Source organism: Tasmannia lanceolata, unplaced genomic scaffold, assembly GCF_043159265.1.
Source record: "Tasmannia lanceolata isolate RefF3 unplaced genomic scaffold, GAP_Taslan_0.1 ptg000008l, whole genome shotgun sequence".
Taxonomy (NCBI): domain Eukaryota; kingdom Viridiplantae; phylum Streptophyta; class Magnoliopsida; order Canellales; family Winteraceae; genus Tasmannia; species Tasmannia lanceolata.
Genome location: NW_027518685.1, coordinates 32,409,734 through 32,431,578, shown reverse-complemented (window position 1 = coordinate 32,431,578; position 21,845 = coordinate 32,409,734). Strand labels below are relative to the sequence as shown.

At 37.7% G+C, this 21,845-nt stretch overlaps 1 protein-coding gene across 2 annotated transcripts; it reads left to right on the top strand.

Moving 5' to 3' along the window:
* The first annotated feature begins 2,685 nt into the window (after positions 1 to 2,685).
* LOC143883571 (pumilio homolog 12-like) lies at positions 2,686 to 21,458 on the top strand. Of its 2 annotated transcripts, none has more exons than XM_077386913.1 (6): positions 2,686 to 2,860; positions 7,858 to 9,531; positions 9,866 to 10,025; positions 18,966 to 19,129; positions 19,309 to 19,567; positions 20,848 to 21,458. In XM_077386913.1, exons 2-6 carry the CDS (start codon positions 7,943 to 7,945, stop codon positions 20,953 to 20,955), a joined length of 2,280 nt encoding a protein of 759 aa, XP_077243028.1. In that variant the 5' UTR covers positions 2,686 to 2,860; positions 7,858 to 7,942; the 3' UTR covers positions 20,956 to 21,458. The 2 variants fall into 2 exon arrangements, with proteins under 2 accessions (XP_077243028.1, XP_077243027.1); XM_077386912.1 differs by lacking the exon at positions 2,686 to 2,860 and adding an exon at positions 4,778 to 4,959.
* Positions 21,459 to 21,845: the final 387 nt, after the last annotated feature.

Genomic DNA, 21,845 nt, shown 5'->3' with positions numbered 1-21,845 from the left:
GGCCTCATTTTAAAAAAATTGTAGATAATATAATCTTACAGGCAAATGGTTTTGAAGTTAAGCATGATTATTTGCAAAATGATAATTAGAGGAATGCTAAATTGAAGGGCAACATGGAAAAATCATCCGCAAGGGCACCCCCATTGGCACTCCTTCTCGTGTTTTTATATTTTCATTTACTAACACCTTTAATATGCTTTTTTATTTCCTTTTTTAACAGTGGCGTTCTTCATCTTAACTTTCTCTTGTTGTTTTTAATAGCCATCATTCATTTCAAGTCATGGAAGGTCGACCTGTGGAAAGGATTATCATGAATAAAAGGCCACGGTGAAAGCTGCCACAGAGTAGGCCGCAACGGATGTAGAAGTGTGGTGGAACTTTCAATCCTAAGTAGGGGCCTGGCTAAGTATGGGACTAGGTGGGACCCAACCTGGTATGGGATAGGTTTAAAGGGGTTAGATTAGATTCCACATACGTATAACAACCGTCGGGAGAACCACAGTTCAGTGATCCATACCCTTCCCCTCGTGGGCTAAAACTCTTGATTGGCCATGAACCTTGCTATTAGATTATGCTAATTCTTTGGTGCAAATAGACCAATGTTAGAAGAAGAAAAAACCTTTGGGCCCCACAAGAAGAATGTGGACACGATCAAGTCCGTTGATCCAGATGGTGACCATAAGTCTGGTGCATTATTGTTGTCCCCACCTTAATCAGATGAACCTAGTCCCTTGATTGATGGAATCTGGTTTCATATTATGCCAAGGAACGTAAATTTGTAGCTTTTATCACATGGTTCAGGATTCCCTCATGATGGTCTACAATATCAACGATCTTGATTAACATGATGTCTCCATGTGGGACCCAAAAATTGATCCTTAGGATTGATATTGATGGTAAATATATGGCTATTATAATTCATCTGGACCGTCTATCTATTAAGCCCTGCACTAGTGTTATCCAATTGCGTAATTTTGGCCCACAGGAAATCAAGAATAAGGCTTATTAGATGGTTTTTCCTGATGGAAATGCCTCGTTATTAGGGGTGCAACTCAGGCCGGGTCGGGTTGAAACTAACTCCAGCCTAAGACGATCGAAAAAAAACCAGGTTAACTGTAACCCGACCTGGGTTAGCCCTAACCCGACCCGCTTTTATTTTTTATAACAACAAGCTACTTAAAACCATGTTCAGGTTAGGGGTGCAACTCCGATCAGGTTGGGTCAGGTTGAGGCCAACCCTAACCCAACCCGATTTAATATTCTCTCAACACTAACCCAACCCAACCCGCCTCCAAATCGGGTTGGGTTGGGTTCGGGTTCATCCAGGGGCAAAATAGAAAAATACAAGAAAAAATAGCATAATCCTAGAAAAATCATGAGAAAATTAGAGGACGGAGGTCAAGTTGCGTTGCAAAGGCCTCAACTCTAACCCAACCCGAAATTGAATCCCGAGCCAAAATCGGGTTGAGCCCGACCCAAGTTGCACCCCTAGTTTAGGTGGTGTTATATGTGAGTTTTATACCAGTATTTTTTCAAAAAATACAGTGGGGCCCACTTCATAAGATAATCCAAACCGCTTTTTCTTGTTGTGTGATAAGCTCCAACATATAAATAAAAGGAGATATTATCCCAGGATCAAATGATCCTAGGCCTTTGATCCACCAATCCTCATGTTGGATTCCACAAAACTTTCTACACCGTTGATTTATGTAGTCCTTTATCGTACGGGATAACCAAGGATCCCAATCCTATATATGGATAATCCCTACGTCTTGACTCTTGACTAGATTAGATTTTAGAAGAAATGGGCCCACAATCCACATGGATGATCTAAACCGTTCCTTTGTTCTGCCGAAACAATTGGCCAAATATAATGATTCTAGCCCTAGCCCTAAATTTTCTCTATTTTTCTGCAATTTTGTATTATCTCATCTGCACTCTCTTGTTTTGATAACGACACTTCTCTATTTTATTTTCATGCTTCTGTTTTTTTTAGGCCTTTGATCCATCTTGCCTCATGTAGGATTCCACAAAATAATCTAAACCGTTGATTTCTGCAGTCCTTTATCTTACATGCCTAATATCTGTTTGAGATGGGACCAAGATCATGCGGGTCTGCTCATAATGTTCTACAACTTCAACGGTCTTGATTTTACACACTAGCCTACTTATGACCCCATGGGACCCAGCCATTGTCTTTTACCATCGACCTTGAAAGTGATTCTCTCCAATACAAGAATTTAAAAAATCCTGGATTTTCCAAGCTAAAACTAAGATTTTATAAGCTAATCAAAACACGGATTGTGATTTTCAGGACTATAAAAACCAGGTTTTACCTTATAAAATCAAGGTCTTAGCTTGTAAAATCCTGAATTTTACTATCATGATCCAACAACCACCAATAAAAATATTAAATTAAATAAAATGCGGAGTGCCATTAATAAAACAGGAGTATGCAAATATAAAAAATTTAGAAATAATGGTAAGATATGTATTCATACACACAAAAAAAAGTTATATATTCACCCCAAATTTCCCCTACAACAGCCCTGTATAGTGTATTCATGACTACTCTTTTACACTAGAGGGGCTGTTCCAAGTAAAAAAGGGACCATAAATATCATTCCCATAAGAACAAGACCAAACCAAAAACCAAAGCACACCAAAACGCAGAGAGAGAGAGAAAAACCATGCAAGTTATATCACCACTCCTCCTTATCGTCCCCTTTTCTTTCGCTCAAATTCCCACCCCCAAATTTCCCAAAACACCCCCTCAAAAATCTCTCTTCTTACTTATAAAGCAAAACCCATTAACCATAGCCTTCTATTTCTTTCTAATGCTGCGCTTGTTTCTCTCTTGGTATGTTTTTCTCCTCCCTTTCTATTCACCTACTTTCCCTCTTTTCTTTCAATTCTAGTCACTGTTTCTCTTTCTTTTCTTATTTCCCTTTTTTATTTTGTCAATTTTTGGTTAAATATTGTTTATTCATTTTCTTTTTCAATTTTTTGAGTTTGGTATGTGATGATTAGTGGTTTAGGGTTTTGCTGTTTTGTTGCATTTGATGGGAGGATTCAAACTGAGTTCTATTTTTAGGGTTTTAGGGTTGGAGTCGATTCTTCTATTATCTTTTGCCTTGTTTTTATAAAGTGACCCGGACCAACGGGTCCACCCGGCCCGCCCGTAATTTATGAGGTCTGGGTCAAGTCAAAACTGGGCCAGGCCGGGTGGACCCGCAGGTGCTCGTAAAAACCCAAATGATTTAGATTTTATATGGTACTGTATGGACCACATCTTAGGATGATCTAAACCGTCCATGTGATGGAACATAACTTAAATAGGTTGTGCCCCAAAAATCATTTCCTTAGGATTATCCTAGCCTTCTGATCTATAGAGGTTTCCATAAATAATATTATGTGATTCCTACATAGATCAGAGGGCTAGGATCATCCTATGGAAATGTTTTTTTTGGTCTCAACCTATTTACGTTATTCCCCATCACATGGACGGTTTGGATCATCCTATTATAGTGTGGGGAAAAAACAACAAAGAAAAAAAAAAAACCGGGTGACTTGCGGGTCCACCCGGCCCGTACGGGTGGGGTCCGGGTTCACCAAATTGTGACCTGTAAAATTCCGGGTCATTTATGACCCGGCCCTAAGACCTGGACCCGTACAGGTTGGGTGAAACCCGGCCCGGCCCACCCATTTGCCAGGTCCACCTTTTTTGTTTTTTTGTCAATTTTCAGTAAAATTTTGCTTTTTAAGCCGTTGATTTATGTCGCCCTTTATCTTACACATGTGATATCCGTTTAGGATGGGACCAAGAGCATGCGGGTCAGCTCATGATGTTCTACCATGTCAACGGTCTAGATTTTACATTCATGCTTTTATATTCCCCTGTGGGACCCAACAGTTGTCTTTTACCATGCAATCCGGGATTTCACAATCCCGATTTATAAAATCCATGATGCTAAGCCTTTGATCTGTCGCCCCTCGTCTAGGATTCCACCAAAAAATCAATACTGTTGATTTCTATAGTCCTTAATTTCAAGCTCATGAGGGTCCGCTCATGATGTTCTACAAGTTCAATGGTCTCGATTTTACATACATGCCTTTCTAAGCACCCTGTGGGACCCCAAAAGTTGTCTTTTACCATTGATCATGAAATTGACTCAGTTCAATCCTTGTCTATTGGATACAGGGATTTTATCATCCAAGATTGTAAAATCCCGAAATTTTAAAAGCTAAACACTGGATTTATAAGCTAAACTAGGGGTGCAACTCAGGTCGAGTTGAGGCCAACCTGACCTGACCCGACCTGACCCGAGGAACCCATTTTCCCAAGCTGAACCCGACCCAACCAGACCCGACTTTCTAAGCTTACAAAATAATAATAAAAAATCATAAAAAATGTCGGGTTTCACTCGGGTCGGGGTTACCCAAACCCTCAACCCGAACCTGACCGGACTCAACCTGGGTTGGGAAAACTCAACCCAAAACCAGACCCGACCTTTTTTCGGGTTGAACACGACCCGAGTTGCACCCTAGCTAAAACTAAGATTTTATAAGCTAACACCTAGATTGCTCACTTTCAGGATTATAAAATCCAGGTCTTACCTTGTGTAATCAAGGATTGTTTTAAAATCGATGCATCCTAAGTCCTAACGGCTGTAAGTTGTAACAGAATCCAAGAGGAGTGCCATTACTAAAACAGGAGTGTGCAAAATATTATAAGAAATTTAGAAACAAACCAAATCGTAAAAGAGAGAAAAACCATGCAAAAACCTTTCCTCCTCCTCCACGCCCCTTCGTTGCCTTATCAAAAACCCTTTTGTTTCGTTAAATATCCCAAAACACCCCTCAAAACCATAAAAAATCCCCTCTCTTTTCTCTTATAAAGCAAAACCCATTAACCCATTTAGCCTTCTATTTCTAATGCTGCCTTTGTTTCTCTCTTTGGTATGTTTTTTTCCCTTTCTATTCACGTACTTTTCCTCTTTTCTCTCTATTCTATTCATTGTTTTGCTCTCTTTTCTTGATTATCTTTTGTTCTTTTGTCAATTTTTTGATTACTTTTTGCTTTTTTCTTTTTGTTTTTCAATTTTTTTTTTTTTGGGTGTGTTTAGTATGTGATGATCAAGGGTTTAGGGTTTTTCTGTTTTGTTGCATTTGATGGGAGGATTGAAATTCAGTTCTTTTAGGGTTTTAGGGTTGGATTTTTTTTTTTGGGTCAATTTTCTACCTTTTTCTTCTTCTTGTTTTTTTTTTTCAATTTTTTGTGGTTGGTATGTGATGATCAAGGGTTTTGGGTTTTTCAGTTTTGTTGAATTTGATGGGAGGATTGAAATTCAGTTTTATTTTTTAGGGTTTTAGGGTTGGAATTGTTTTTTTTTTTTTTTGGTGTCAATTTTCTACATTTGTCCTCTTCTTTTTTATATTTTTTGTGGTTGGTATGTGATGATCAAAGGATTAGGGTTTTGCTGTTTTCTTGCATTGGTGGGACGATAGAAATTCAGTTGTATATTTTAGGGTTTTAGTGTCGGAATTAATTTTTCGTCAATTTTCTTTTAAATCTTGCTTTTTTCTCTTCTTGTTTTTATAATTTTGTGTGTTTGTGTGTGTGTTTGGTATGTGAGGGTCTAGGGTTTAGGGTTTTGCTGTTTTGTTACGTTTGATGGGAGGATTCAAATTGAGTTGCATTTTTAATGTTTTAATGTTTGAATCGATTCTTCAGTTTTTTTTTTTGGGATCAATTTTCGATTAAATTTTGTTTTTTCCCCTTTCTTTTCATTTTTTGGGCTTGCTATATGATGATCAGGGGTTTAGGGTTTTTATGTTTTGTTTCATTTGATGGGAGGATTGAAATTGAGTTGTATTTTTTAGAGTTTTAGGGTTGGAATCGATTGTTCTGTTTTCTTTTTTTGTCAATTTTTTATTAAATTTTGTTTTTTTTCTTTTTCTTTTTCTTTTCAATTTTTTGGGTTTGGTATGTGATGGTCAAGGGTTTAGGGTTTTACTATTTCGTTTCATTTAATGGCAGGATTGAAACTGATTTGTATTTTTTAGGGTTTTAGTGTTTGAATCGATTCTTCAAATTTTTTTATCAATGGTTTTCGGGTTGGAATCGATTTTTCTGTTTTTTTTTTTGTCAATTTTTTATTAAATTTTGTTTTTTTTCTTTTTCTTTTCAATTTTTTGGGTTTGGTATGTGATGGTCAAGGGTTTAGGGTTTTACTATTTTGTTTCATTTGATGGCAGAATTGAAACTGATTTGTATTTTTTAGGGTTTTAGTGTTTGAATCGATTCTTCAAATTTTTTTTATCAATGGTTTTAGGGTTGGAATCGATTTTTCTGTTTTTTTTTTTTTTGTCAATTTTTGATTAAATTTTGTTTTTTTTTCTTTTTCTTTTCAATTTTTTGGGTTTGGTATGTGATGGTCAAGGGTTTAGGGTTTTACTATTTCGTTTCATTTGATGGCAGGATTGAAACTGATTTGTATTTTTTAGGGTTTTAGTGTTTGAATCGATTCTTCAAATTTTTTTATCAATGGTTTTAGGGTTGGAATCGATTTTTCTGTTTTTTTTTTTGTCAATTTTTTATTAAATTTGTTTTTTTTTCTTTTTCTTTCCAATTTTTTGGGTTTGGTATGTGATGGTCAAGGGTTTAGGGTTTTACTATTTCGTTTCATTTGATGGCAGGATTGAAACTGATTTGTATTTTTTAGAGTTTTAGTGTTTGAATCGATTCTTCAAATTTTTTTTTATCAATGGTTTTAGGGTTGGAATCGATTTTTCTGTTTTTTTTTTTTGTCAATTTTTGATTAAATTTTGTTTTTTTTCTTTTTCTTTTCAATTTTTTGGGTTTGGTATGTGATGGTCAAGGGTTTAGGGTTTTACTATTTCGTTTCATTTGATGGCAGGATTGAAACTGATTTGTATTTTTTAGGGTTTTAGTGTTTGAATCGATTCTTCAAAATTTTTTTATCAATGGTTTTAGGGTTGGAATCGATTTTTCTGTTCTTCTTGTTCTTTTTTTTGGACAGAGTTTTAGCTGTTGAGTTCAAGGCCCAATCTGTGGGAAATTCTCTGATGATGATTTTACTTGTTCTACTTTGTTCTTTTGTGCAAACTAATTTATGGTAATTGATTATTTTTCTTTTTTTGGTCAGTAGAATTTCTTGGTCTTTACTGGAGGTCTACATTGGTGTCTGTGATGGGTTTAGCTTATTAGTTTGGGAGAATTTAATAATGGATTTGGATAGTTGGATTTTATTTAGATCGCGATAATGGATTTGCTTGTTTTCAGTTGTATCAAAGTAATAGCTTTTCTAATATATCAGCATTGTGTGGTGGGTTTCAATTAATGGATTTCCATTAGGTTAACTCATGAACACCAGGCAATTGGTTTTCATCCATCCAACAATCATTTTTTTATTAGGGTAATGAGTTTCTTAAGCAACCAAGCATTAGAGGGGTTTGAGCTAATGGTGTCATTTAGATTGTTTTTTTTCCCCTACCCTCCTGGAAGATTGGAATCTAAGGATTGATATATCGAAAAATATAAATTTTTGTAATAGCAATGTAGTATGTGATTTGGGAGAATTTGGTGATATGTTTGGATTGCTGGGTCATATTAATATGAAAATTTCCCTTCATTGTTTGTTATGTTTATTTTTTTGTTGATTAATTCACTATTCAGGAGATATGATTGGCCTAGAAGATAAAGTTTTTCTTAATTTGTTCACATCAAACTTTTTAACGATCTGTCTTTATCCTTAATAAACTGGGATATTCATACACACAGGCACATCTCCATAACACAATCACTCACCAAGGTATAGTCTTGTTTCATTGCAGGGCTTGTCTACGGATCTGCATTGCCGAGTAGAGCTGGCTCGGTTTGGCGGTCTAGTACAGTTTCAAACTTCCTGCCGTTCACGAGATGCAAGGAAGAGGGACTGAACAAGACTACGACGAATTTGAGATGCTTCTAGGTGAGATACCAAATGCAACTTCTCATCCCAGAGAATCTAGCCCTGTTGTCTCCTCGTCGGATGTGGAAGCAATCTCACTGGAAAAGGAAGACCGAAAGTCCTCTCCTTCTCATTCTTTTACTAACTTATATCGTGTTTCCCAACCAGCAAATCACAGTAGCAAAGCAACCTTCTATGCTGGTGTGGCCTTTGAAAGGCCTGAATCCGTGAATGCTTCTAAAGGACCTCAGAAAATTCTAAGTGATGAGAGTTTGGATGCAGGGAAAATCACTATGAAGAGTGACTATCAAACATCCGTCATAGATGTCAATAGGGATGCCTCAAATTTACATGATGCCCAATCTTTGACGTCTGCATTTGATGAACTGAGCTTAAAGGAGGCCATTGTAATGGAACCAACTACACCAGGATTGTTTGAGTATAAAAATTTACCCAATTCCACAATTTTACTGGAAGGCCAATACTCTGACCACTTTGAGAATTCTTTTACTCCTTCATCCGCTAATACAGTAAATGGCATGAATTTAGTGAACCCCGCATCAGTACCAAATTCATCTTTAACAAGCACAAATGAGCTTGATAAATTTAATGGGGAAATTAACGGTCAAGAAAGCACAAACTATCTGAAACTCAATGTCCATGAGCTGATGAAGCCGGAGCATTTTCCTGGTGATTTGGTGGGGCAGCGACTGGGCCTTCCTTTATACTCTGGAGCTATGCAATTAGCACCTGACTTGCACAATTTTCAGATGCTTTCAAATGTTCCTATCTACCCATACTTGCAACAGCTACAGACTCAAGGATCTGAGTTTCATCCAATTCAAGCGATTGCCAATCCAGCCATTGGGTCTATGACTAGGAACACTCAACAACCATATTTCGAGATGCCTATCTCCCACCAAACTGAACTGGCTAATAAAGACTTTTATTGGAATGACAACTCCGTTCCAAGCGGATTTAACCAGCCCAATCTTACAGTGATGGGAAATAGCCTTTGCCCCTACTATGCTCAAGGGTTCTCGGGTAGGGGAGACACCTGCCCATTTGCACATGGCCAGAGGCAAATGTCTGCAAGTAGTTTAGCATGGCCTCAGACTTTGGATAAAGAGGTGAGACCAAATTTTCCTGAAAAGATATTGACTAGAACCCATGGCTTGAACTCACTTAATGCTATCAAACCTGGCTCTATTGGAGGGTATGAATCCCTGAACCATGTAGATTTTAGACTGAGTTCAAAATCACAACAACAGAAATTTAACTCTGTTGATGAAGTCAAGGGGAGAATCTACCTCATGACGAAGGACCAACTAGGTTGCCGTTTTTTGCAAAGGAAATTTGATGAGGGTATTTCCGAAGACATTCACAAGATCTTTGTAGAGATCATTGGTCACATTGTAGAACTTATGACTGATCCTTTTGGTAACTACCTCGTCCAAAAGCTGCTCGAAATATGCAATGAAGTTCAGAGGACGCACATACTACATGTTGTAACGAGAAGCGGGGGTCAACTTGGGAGAATCTCATGTGATATGCATGGGTATGTGTTTTTGTTAAAGTATAAAAGATTAAATAACGTCATCTCCAACAGCTTAAGCTTTGGGAGTAATTGATTTTTTCACATGGTATCAAAGCAAAAGGTCCTGTCAAAACTCCTTGATATTAAAAATCCACATATAATGGCCAACACAAAAGAGGAGGCCACATGCCACGTGTAGGCCAACCCTAAATAGAGGGGCCACATGTAGGGGGAGTGTTGAAGTATAAAAGATTAAATAATGCCATCTCCAAAAGCTTAAGCTATTGAAGTAATTGGTAGTTTCACAATTGGCACTCACTAATCTTTTATTTCTGATTTTCATTTTGAATCACAGGACTCGATCTGTACAGAAGTTGATTGAAACTCTTACAACTCCAGAGCAACTTTCCATGGTTGTTTCCTCTCTTGATCCGGATATAGTGACGTTGATAAAAGACACGAACGGTAATCATGTTGCACAATGCTTGCTAAATCTAGGGCCTGAATACAATGAGGTAAGGGATATTCACTCTTTATAATTTATGTGACTGTGAATCGGATATTTTAATATGTATATATGTTACATAGCAGTCAATTGATCAGTTGGATATTATTTTTCTTTAAATTGTTGTTTGTACGGATATATATGTGTGTGTCTGTGTGTGTGTGTGCAAAATCATTCTGCTGGTCTGAATCAGTAATTTTGGAGAGATCCGACAAATAACTGGCGGTAGAACATTTCTACAAGCATCACTACTGTCAATCACTCTGTAGATCGAGCCATACTCTCAGGTTGTATGATAGTAAGGGTATCGAATCTACGATATTTTGCTACATACCTGTGATAGTTCTACAATTTTATCCATCAGATCCTATATTGAATCCCTCTTGGATGTGGATGCTAACCCTTTCTTGAGGTTGCACGGATTATGAGTTGTCACTATTGGAATTGAATGAAAATCACTAAATGATAGAGTTGATAGGAGGTCTCTCTCTCTCTCTCTCTCTCTCTCTCTCTCTCTGTGTGTGGAAATTGGGCCTTAGAGGAGTTAACTTCCATGGGCCATAGGGGCAGTTTGCTAGTGGAGGTAGCTTCAAGTGGGTCTTGGGACTATTGGGGATAATGTGGAAGGTGGATAATTGGGTAGAGAAAGGGGTTAATAGGGTTTGACATGTGGGCCCCAGAGAAAGTCAGTTGGCTGGACGAGGTATCTTTCGTGTGTGTAAGGGCAGTTGGTTTAAATAATCAAGCGTGCCAGCTGAGTGATTGTAAAAGAAATGAGTTCTCCATCAGCTATTGTTATTGGGTTGAAAAGGGTTGGACATGCATTGGGAAGTAGAAGAGGGAAAACAGGTAAACTACTAGGACAAATAAAAGGGCAGATGAAAGGATATAATGCTTAATTAACCTAGAAGCCTCGGGCAGGAAAAATATGAAGAAGGGTGAAATAACCAATAGAGGGGAAATGTTATAGGTGTTAATATGCAAGGACAAGGCAGTTGGTTTGTCATCTCAATTGCAAGCTTGGGATAGACTTTAACATACGAAAATGACAATAGTGGAAAAGGAAAGGAAAAGCTGGTTGCAGCATCCTCGTTATAGAGTGTGGTCTTTGTTGAAAAGCATTAACGCATCGGGAATATGGAGACAAAAAGAAGTCTAACATGCCTTGGGCCTTGGCAGATCCTTAAACTGTAGGGAAGGCAGCAACATCTTCAAAATGTGAACTTCAAGGAGGAAAATGTACGAGTGAGACTATAATTTACATAAGGGGGTCAAGGGAAGTCTCCTAAACTCGGGGATTTGGTTTTAAACTTCATTGACACACACCAATTTTGGTCGACATGTATAGACTTCTTTTGGGACTAAAGTCCAAAGTTTGATTCCGTGCATGCACTCACATATAAAAAAAACCCCATCAAAATATTAATGAGCATTTTATTAATAAGATCAAAGAGTCAAAAAATAAAAGAAATGGCATGCTCATCAACTTTGAAAAATTGTGAAATAACTATGTTTAGAATGAATCTTATGATTCCAGATTTCCGCTTTAGTGCATGCCAGTAGGTGTTTGATCTTGTTAAGCTATTATGGATGGTTTTCTTGCCATTGTCTCCCTTGACTTCGACTAACTTCTATGATTTTACAAGATTTTCATGGACTTCCATAAACTTCCCAAAGGTACTTTCACTTCTGTGGGGACTGAAGTCCATACGAAAACCAAAGTTTGATTCCTCAATCAACACCATCAAACACGTCTTGACCAGCTTCAAAAGTCAAATTTATGTGATAAGGGATAGCTCCATAAACATCCTTATTACTATAGTAGAGATCGCCAGATGGGCCTACCCTATTAGGAAGGCACCCTGTTAGAATATAATGTTTTGTAACCTAGAAGCTAAGTGTTTTGTTTTGGTAAACAACTAATTTGGGTCAAGAAAAGGCAAAGGAGGGGTGAAATGGTAACTAGAAAGTAATGCTATTCAACGAGAAGACGGTTGGTTGGTTGCCATTTGCCACAACTGTACACACAGGATATAATTATAGCATAAGAAAAGGGAAATAATGGGAAAGGAAAGGAAGAATTATGATCCTTCCAAAAAAAGGAAAGGAAGAATTATTTGCAACATTTTCATGATAGAGTGTAGTCTTTCTGGAAATGCCCTAATGCATAGGGAAGTCATTGACTTCTCTAGAACCTAGACTTTAAAAAGGACGAAATATAGAGTCCATAATCTCTTAACTAAACTTATCAAACCACGTATGTGGACTCTGTTTGTGTCCATACATTGATTTCTTCAATTTGCAAACTTTACTAATCTCACTCTGACCAACAAACCCTGGTGGTTGCTCCATAAATACATCTCACTATGATTTCCATACAAAAACACATTTTTAAGGTCTAGCTGACATGATGACCAATGCTTATTAACTACAACTGATATAAGTACTAGGTTTGGATATACCCTTTTGAAATCTGCACCATTGGGTTGGGTATACCCTTTTGAAACCAACCGTGACTTCAGCCACTGATAGTAGTAACAGAAAAGCCATCAATAGCAACCGGTAGTCGAAAATGATATGAGGCTATGGACGGGGAGGAAATTGACTTAGCATAAAGAATATCATCTTCACATAAAACCAAGGTGTTTTGTCAAAGAAAGTGACATCTATAATACGAATATACAATTTACAAAAAATTGTGTCAAAACACACATATCCCATATGTGTACGTGAATACTCAAGAAAAACGTATTTGATAGCAAGCGGAGACAATTTATCTAGACCCAGACTCAACACTTGAGCAAAACAAACGCTTCCAAAGATACGAGGAGGAACGGGAAACAATGAGATGTGAAAAGGATAACAATATGGAATATAACCATTCAAGACTGAGGAAAGCTTGCAATTAGAACAACATTCTCCAATAACGTTTTGGAACACCCATCTGAAACATCATAATGCGAGCAATTTCCAACAAATGTTTATTTTTCCTTTCAGCTACCCTGTATTGTTGAGTATGAACACATCAAGCTTGATGAATAATATCATTGTCTACACAAAAAGTAGCAAGATTATTTTTTACATATTCTAAAGTATTGTCGGTACGGAAGACATAAATATCTTTGCCAAATTGAACTTTTATTTCTTGATGGGATGATTTGAAAGTAGAAACAAAATCTTCTTACCTTTCTTTTAAGTATAGCCATGCCATTATAGAATAAATCATCCACAAACGTAATGAAATACTTAAAGTAAAAAATAATAGACACACGAGAAGGACCCCATACATCGGTGAGGACCAAAGGAAAGGGAGCTAAACTCCTGTCATCGACTCGAGTCCTAAACACTGACCTATGATGTCTAGTTGTCTACCAAATTAACCGACTTCTCTCTAAACTAGACACTGACTTAATAGACGGTACCATTTGCTTGATCTTCTGAGAGGGATGACCAATCCGAAAATGGAACGCGAGAATGAAGAGAAGCACAAACCTCCATCAGCTTTCCATAAAGGTAGTATAAACGAACAGATTCACACCTTCCACCAATCATTTTCTTTGTTTGGAGATCCTAAAAGACACATGAATTGGGATAAAAAAAGGTTATGGAACAATGTAAGGTTTTTGTTAATTGATTAACTAAAAGAATGCTAATTAGGAAGAAACCATAGTAGATGCATCCTTGGAGGGAACAAAAGATAGGAATGGCTGATTAGTACCAATAACTCGCTAAATTCGAGAGTAAACATTGAGCAATGAGGGGATAGTATCACTGGTGATCATCTGCCACAATACTACATGATAATCAGAATGCAACCTCTATAGAAATTTGGCCACTTGAAATTCTTCTATTTGTTTTCGTTGAACTTCCGAGTCAGTTGTGAGGGGCTGATATTAAGTTCTTCCCACATCCCTTTAAGGGTGTTATGATAATCACTGAGACTTTTGTCTCCTTGCTGAAAATTTAAAATATTCTCATACAGCTAATGAATATGAGAAATAGTTTTCTCATGAGAATACATCTCATGCACAATGTCCAAAAATACCCTTCGCAGTATTCTGAAACTTAACATTGGCACTTATGTGAGGTTCCATGTTGTTTAGCAAACACGACATTACTAAATAATTTTCTCATAACCAATCATCATAGCTAGAATCTTTTTTATCAGGAGGATTATCTTTTAACTACTCCAGTTTACCTTTTGTACCAATAAAGATTTTGGAAGTCTGAGCCAAAATAGATAATTCATACCATTGAATTTCACAGATGTGATCTGCATCCCGACACCATCACCTTTTCCTCTATGTGGAGCCTTGGTGTATGGTTTTGATTCGTAAACAGTATCTGAGTTTTGATATAGAACCATTGCAATGTCTTCAATCCGAAAGGGAGAAATTCTGAAAGGGTGGATGGAGGAGAAAGCTGGAAGGAGCAATTCGCTGAGATGAGGAAGAAACTTGATGCCTTGACGGAGATTGTGGCTCAATTAGTGCCAAAATCGAAGGGTATAACCTATTAAGTCAGTCGAGCAGTTTGCCAAAAGCGCAAGATCCGTCGGACAACAAGGAAAGCAAGGGTCAGAGTGATACTTTAGAGGATCTGTCAAAAAATAGATGTAAACCTAGTTCCCAACCTATATATGATGGAACAATAGATGCCGAAAAACTGGATCAATTGGAAACTTATTTCGTCATCTATTGGTATTCTAGTATTCTAAAGATCTACTTTGCTCTTCTCAAGTTAACTTGGTATGCCCTTACATGGTTGAATTCATGTCTGTGGAGACATGAAGTCTTTAGAATCTCGTGGAAAACATTTACGGACTAATTAAAATACAGTTCTATACCATTGGCTATGAAGAAGATAGGTGGATTCAGTGGCAGTGGCAGTACCTGCAGCAAAGATATGAACATCCTGTTCAAGACTGCACCACTAGTTTCCATAAACGGACTGTTCTTCTAAGGATTTCGATTGATAAACACTAAATCCTTATGAAATACATCAGTGGGCTACATGAGTATATTCAGAAGGAATTAGAACTCTTTCAAGATAGCAACATTGATGAAGCCGATGGCAATGACTTTTGAAGACAAAAAAGGAAGCCTGGGAGGAAAGATGATAAATCAAAGAATCAGGGCAAGCCTGACATAGAACGTCACAAACAGGGGAGCCGAGCAGTATGCTTCCAATATTACTCATAAAAATTATTGAAATCATTGAGATGAGTGGACAGGTGAACAAGTGTTGGAACATATACCTGGGGCAAACAGAGGGGGAGCCGAGCAAGAAGCTTCCAATAGTACTCATAAGAATTACTGAAATCATTGAGATGAGTGCACACGTGAAGGATAAGTGTTGGAAGCTCTACCTTGAGTTGTAGCCAAATGGTAAGAAAAACAACAGATGGTGAAAAATAAAGTCATTCTGAATGTGAACGAGGTAGAAGAATTACCCAAGTTGAAGGAGCCTGACAGGAAGCTTTTTCTCATGGTAAAACCTCTTGAGTCCTCTACGGAGTCAAACAGAAGGGATGAACTCTTTCAATAGAAGATTAAGGTGAGACAATGTCATTGGGTAATTGTAGTATCGGGTAGCTAGAAAAACTTAGTGGCTGATGGTCTAATCACATATATGGGTCCAACGACTAGGGTGGATACAAAAGGCTATAGGGATGCAAATCGCCTAGTTAGTGTACCTTCAAGTTCGCAATTATCGAGACGTATATTTATGAGGTAATTTGTAAAGTAGTTCTCCTTGATGTTGGCTACGTGATATTGGGCAGCCTCTAATTGTGGGATAGGGATGCCCATCTTTTACAAATAGTTGTGGAAATATAAGCTCGTAAAGGATTGAAGGAGTTTATGATCAATGCCAGCAAAACCCAAAAGTAGGCAATATCTCTGGTTAGAGCTACTCAAACACAGAGGATGGTGAATGCTACCAGGAAATTTGTGTTATTGATGTTACAACTGAAGAAACAACAAAACCTGGGACAATTTCATCATGTTTGCAGTAGTTAAATGCAAGGAAGAGATCTGATATTGAGCCACTTTTGTTGAAGTTTGCTACTTTCGCCCAAGAGGCATGTGCAGCATGATATCCAATTAGTAGTAGATGCACCTTTGCCTAACTTACATTTGTACCTGAACTCCATGATGTGGAAGACAAAGAGATTAAGAGGTAAATACATGAACTCCTAGAGCAAGGGTAATCAAGCCTCGTTCCTTGATGTGTGATTCTCCGGTTGTCTTGGTGCCGAAAAAAGTTTGTGGATGGAGAATGTGTATGGACTGCATAGCTTTCAACAGAATGACCATCAAGAATCAATATCCATTGCCTTCGTTCGACAATCTATTGGATCAGCTATAGCATGTTGATGTGTTCAGGCCTCAATGACATGTGTTTCGATTGGCGTTACATTCATTAAGTTTCTTTTTTTGTGTTACTACTTTATATTTTGGGATATTACTATTTTTTGGCACCTAGATGTGGGGGTTGTCCACATCACTTAGGGTCCACATCATCCCATTATGTTATACCCCCATACTTGACTATTATACCTTTGTGGGAGCATACTTTCTTCTATCCTTAAGTAGAGGCATTTAAGTCATTCATTAATGACTTAAGTGACTCTAGCATAGTGGGCTATAGTACTATACTACCCTTAGGAAAGTAGACTTTCTTTTATCTTTAATTAGGGGCACTTAAGTCATTTCTTAAGTGACTTTATATTTCATTGGCTGTTATCGAGGGCCCACCCCAACTTTTCACTTAACACCTTATATAAGGAGTTAAGAGCCTCTATGTCACAAGTATCTCCGATATTTTCAAAATATAGCGATTTTATTGCGACATTTTGATAAAATGAGAAGATCTCGAAATAATCGTAAGATTTTAAAAAGGGTAGTGATATATCCGCCCCTTTTGATTACTTGGGACACCCAACAGCAGTGTGTCAATGACTGCAGAGGGACACCCATTGAATCCTTCTGAAGTGAAGTACATCAGCCCCTCTGCAGTCATTGATACACTGCTGCTGGGTGTCCCAAGTAATCAAAAGGGGCGGATATATCACTTCCCTTTAAAAGAATATAGCGATAGTTTCATTTTAATCATTTACTGTAATAATATAGTGATTTTTTTACGATATTTTTTCTTAAATTATATATTTTATATGTTTTTAAATAATTTTTTTAGCGTTTTTTCTTGATATAAACCCAAAAGGAAAAAAATTATATATCCCGAGATTTTTTCCTTGCCGAGAAACTCCCGAGAATGATATTTGTGACTTGAAAGAGTCTTAAAGAGCCCTAATTTTCGACAAGAGGAATTGTGCAACAACCCTTTTTTTCTTCTAGCTGCATGGAGGGGAAATTCTCTTCACTTTGACGCAGTTCCTTCTTTCCCGTTGCACAAGATATTTCTCCTTCCTCTTCCTTCCTTCTTCACTTCTCTCTCTCTCTCTCTCTCTCTCTCTCTCTCTCTCTCTCTACACTTCTTCACTGTTGTAGGTTACATATTCCTGCACTTTTTGTGCAACAGACAGCCAACCTATCCCTTCCCTATCTCTTGGACCGGCTTCTTGGCTGATCTGCTGTTCCTTTTCCTTCCTGTGTAACAGCTAGAGCTAGTGGCTGTTGTTTTCTTTCCTGTCTCCTGTAACCTGCCAGTTTTCAGCAGATTTTCCCCAGTTTACCATCCCTATCAGTCCCTGGTTGATTCCTTTGCTGAAACTGCACCTTTAGCAGTTTTATTTCAGTATAGCTCCCTACTGGCTGCTACATATTGTCCAGGCTGTGCATGAGGCGTTCTTTTCTGCTCGGGTTAGATCTACGGTTGATTGCCCCTGTCCTTGGGCATATCGGGGCTTCCGGACTTCTCCCTCATTCTCTTGGGACCTCTTCATGCTTGATTCAGATTGAGGTGCTACCTTCTACTGCGGATGGGATCGCCCCTATCATTATTTTGCCTCTTGCACTCCTTTTCTTGAGTTATTTATGCCTTACCTACACTAGCCTTTTTACCACTCTAATTTTTCCCATTGATAAATGATATGTTGGGCCCTAGTGACAACTTTAATTGATTTTTGGTATGCATTCAGACTTTTATTCCGTGATGTCCCAATTATTCATGGCTTTTATCGATGAGAATTGTTTATGTCAATGCATGCTTGATGTTACTTTATAAGTTTTGTGCTGCATTATCTTAACAACGGACACAAAGTGAGTATTCTTGGCTGGTTGGAATACTTCCAGATGTCTTAATCTGTTTTGGTTATGGTTTGAGTTTCTTTATTTGCAAGACTTCCCCTTTCAAGCTCCTAAGGTTCTACGGGAATAACCTGCAAACCACATCACGTGCACAGCTCTTTATGAATCTAGATTTGAAGTCTGGGTACCATCAAGTTCAAGTTCGTGAAGAAGATACATAGAAGACTGCATTCAAATGAACATTTGTTATATATGGTTGGGGGATGCCTGCTCAAATTTTTTGTACAATCTAAAAATGCGGTTTTGCAGATTTACTTATATTGTAATAATATCACTCTACATTGCCTCTTAATGCTACCCTGTTTCTAATTCCCCTTAATGTATGCATCATCTTAATGTGAGACCAACAGATTCAATGTTCATCAAACCAACTTGTGGTGGTAGTCTTGATTAGAAAGCATTTTCTTCACATTTTTTAGCTAGTCGCAATCCCAATGTGTAAATATAAGTAACTACTTACCTTAATTACCATCTATTTCTGGATAAATTGAGCTTTGTGGTATCCAATTTGACTTGGATTACCAAGAGGCTGAAACACAGCGCCCCCATTTTCCCGACCTCTTAGAAGCATATATCAGATAGAGATGCTCTTATGAATATTACTTGTTTTAGTCATCAAAGCTTGAACAAGTTTGATGGGTTTTAGTCGATATTGAGAGTAGCATTCTATTCATTTGCAGTTTCTTTTGGATGCCGCAACTGCTCACTGTGTTGAGCTCGCAACAGATCGTCACGGCTGCTGTGTGATTCAAAAGTGCATTCATAAGTCAGATGGGGATCGGAAGCACCACTTGATGTCTGAAATTGCATCTAATGCTCTTGTCCTTTCTCAAAATCTATATGGGTACATCTATGTTGCCTTAGGTCGACATATTCTTGTCAGCTTTTTTATTTTTCATAATTGTGTGGAGAGATGGTCCTGAACTCCACATGTGGAACTGTTTGTAATCTACTTTGTATGTCCTATTTGTAGAATAAAATGAACTTATTTTGATTTTTTTTCTACTTTCAACACTTGTACAGGAATTATGTTGTGCAGTGTGTGATTGAGCTGAGGGTCCCATGGGTGATGGCAAGTGTGTTGGACCAACTAAGGGGTAACTATGGGTACCTATCTGTGCAGAAATATAGCAGCAATGTGGTGGAAAATTGCCTTAAAACTGCTAATGAGGATCAGAGGGCTCAAATCATTCAGGAACTGATGAATAATTCTCGATTCGGACAAATCTTACAGGACCCGTATGGCAATTATGTTGTTCAATGCGCACTTACTCAATCCAAGGTTCGGTTTCTCCCAACTCTTCCATTTCCTCATGTTTGTCCTTTGTTGCTTTTCTGTGATCCTAATCTATGTCGCTAATATCTTCCATATTCTCAAACTATTGCGATTTTGTCGCGATATTTTGAAAAAAGCAACAAAATCCCGATAAAATCTCGAGAATTTAAAAATATAGCAATATTTTTATTTATTACGATATTTGTATTTTACGTTTTTTTCTTAATTTATATGTTTTTATAGATTTTTAAATTATTTTATTTTATCATTTTTTCCGATATAAACCAAAATATATATATATATATATATATATATATATATATATATATATATATATATATATATATATATATATATGAGGAAATGGTTTGTGTGCAGCTGCACAGATAAGCTATCTGTGCATGGCTGCATAAACCATGGGGGGGCCACATTTTTTAGGGATCCAAAGCATTCATTTGGAAGGCCCTTTCATGGATAGGGTGTGTACCAAAAATCAGCCCGTTAGGATCATCCTAACCTTGCCATTTGTGGAGGGAAAAAATGGGCAGAAACAGTTTCTGCCCATTTTTTCCTCCAACTTTGATTGGGTTAGGATGATCCTAAGGGCTGATTTTGGTACACACCCTATCCATGGAAGGGCCTTCCCAATCAATGCTTTGGATCCCCCCAAAATATGTGGCCCCCACTATGGTTTGTGCAGCCATGCACAAATAGCTTATCTGTGTAGCTGCACACAAACCATTTCCTATATATATATATATATGAGAGAGAGAGGAAAAGGATTGTACGCTCGAGTGCCCAATCACATGGGTCCCACATTTTTTGTGGTGATCCAAAGCATTCATTTGCAAGGCCCTATCATAGATAGGGTGTGTACCAAAAATCAGCTCCATTGAATCATCCTAACCTCTCCAAAAGTGGAGGGCAAAATGGGCAGATTTGTGGACAAACAGTGCCTGTCCATTTTGACCTCCACAAATGGATGGGTTAGGATGATCCTATGGAGCTGATTTTTGGTACACACCCCATCTATGTAAGGGCCTTTCAAATGAATGCTTTGGATCATCATAACAAAGTGGGCCCACATGTGATTGGGCACTCGAGCGTACCATAAGCTTGGTACACTCGAGCGTACAATCCTTTTCCTCATATATATATATATATATATATATATATATATATATATATATATATATATATCCCGAGATTTTCCCTCGCCGAGAAATTCCCTAGAACGATATTTGTGACATAGATGCTAATCCCCTCCATATTCTCCTGTTGAGCAGGGAACTCTTCATAATGCTTTGGTTGAGGCTATCAGGCCTTCTGTTCCGATACTTCGAAGCAGCCCTTATGGGAAGAAAATCCTTTCCAACAAGAGTCTGAAGAAGTAATTTAACACTATTTCATGAATTTTGACAATTTTCGGGGCGTTTGGAATTTTTTTGCGCGGTGTTGGATAATGGTGTATAGCATTCAATTTTGGCAGTTATGCAGGATCATGTAGACTTTGTAATAAGTAGAAAAAAGGACCAGTTAATAGTTATGGAAAGTTAGGCATGGAGAGTTTGGGTTCGAGTTCAGAGCGTGGAATTCATGGAAAGCTCAGCTGGATTGTACAGCCGTCTGGTTGGCGATTTGAAGGTAAATTTTTATCAATTTATCTTACTTATTTCCACTTGGATGGAGATTTGCTTGGACAGTGTTATTGTAGAGTTTTGTTAGTACTAACAAAAGAAACTGATTGGAGATGTAGAGTGGTTAAAATTATGGGGCAATGTATTCTCACATCTTTTTTATGTGGCTCTAGATTGAACAATGGAGGGTGGTAAATGGTCTAATCTGGCTTTCAGGCCAATGTTCCTGTTTATAATAATATCCTGTTTTCTCTGTTTAAGCTAGCTAGTTTCTTGCTGACTTGCTGTTTCATCTAAGGCTACTGATGTTGACACTACCCTGTTTTGATATTTGCACTAACTCAACTTGTCTTTTCATTTTTAATTAGCTTGAACATGTCAGGTGTCGGCTCACAGCATTTAGATCAATATTATGGCACTACCTTTTCTTCTGTATGATTCCTTCCCCATAATTCCCAAGGCAAATCCCAAATTTGATCAGTTCGGGATGGGGATGGGATGTTTTGAGTTAGTGCAATTATAAAAAATATGGTAGTGCCAATATCAGTAGCCCCTACGCTCATTCTCAGGTCATGTTTGGCAAGCATGATTTTTTTTTCATGGAATTATTAGCTTATCAAGTGTTGAGAGAATGGTAGGGAAAGCGA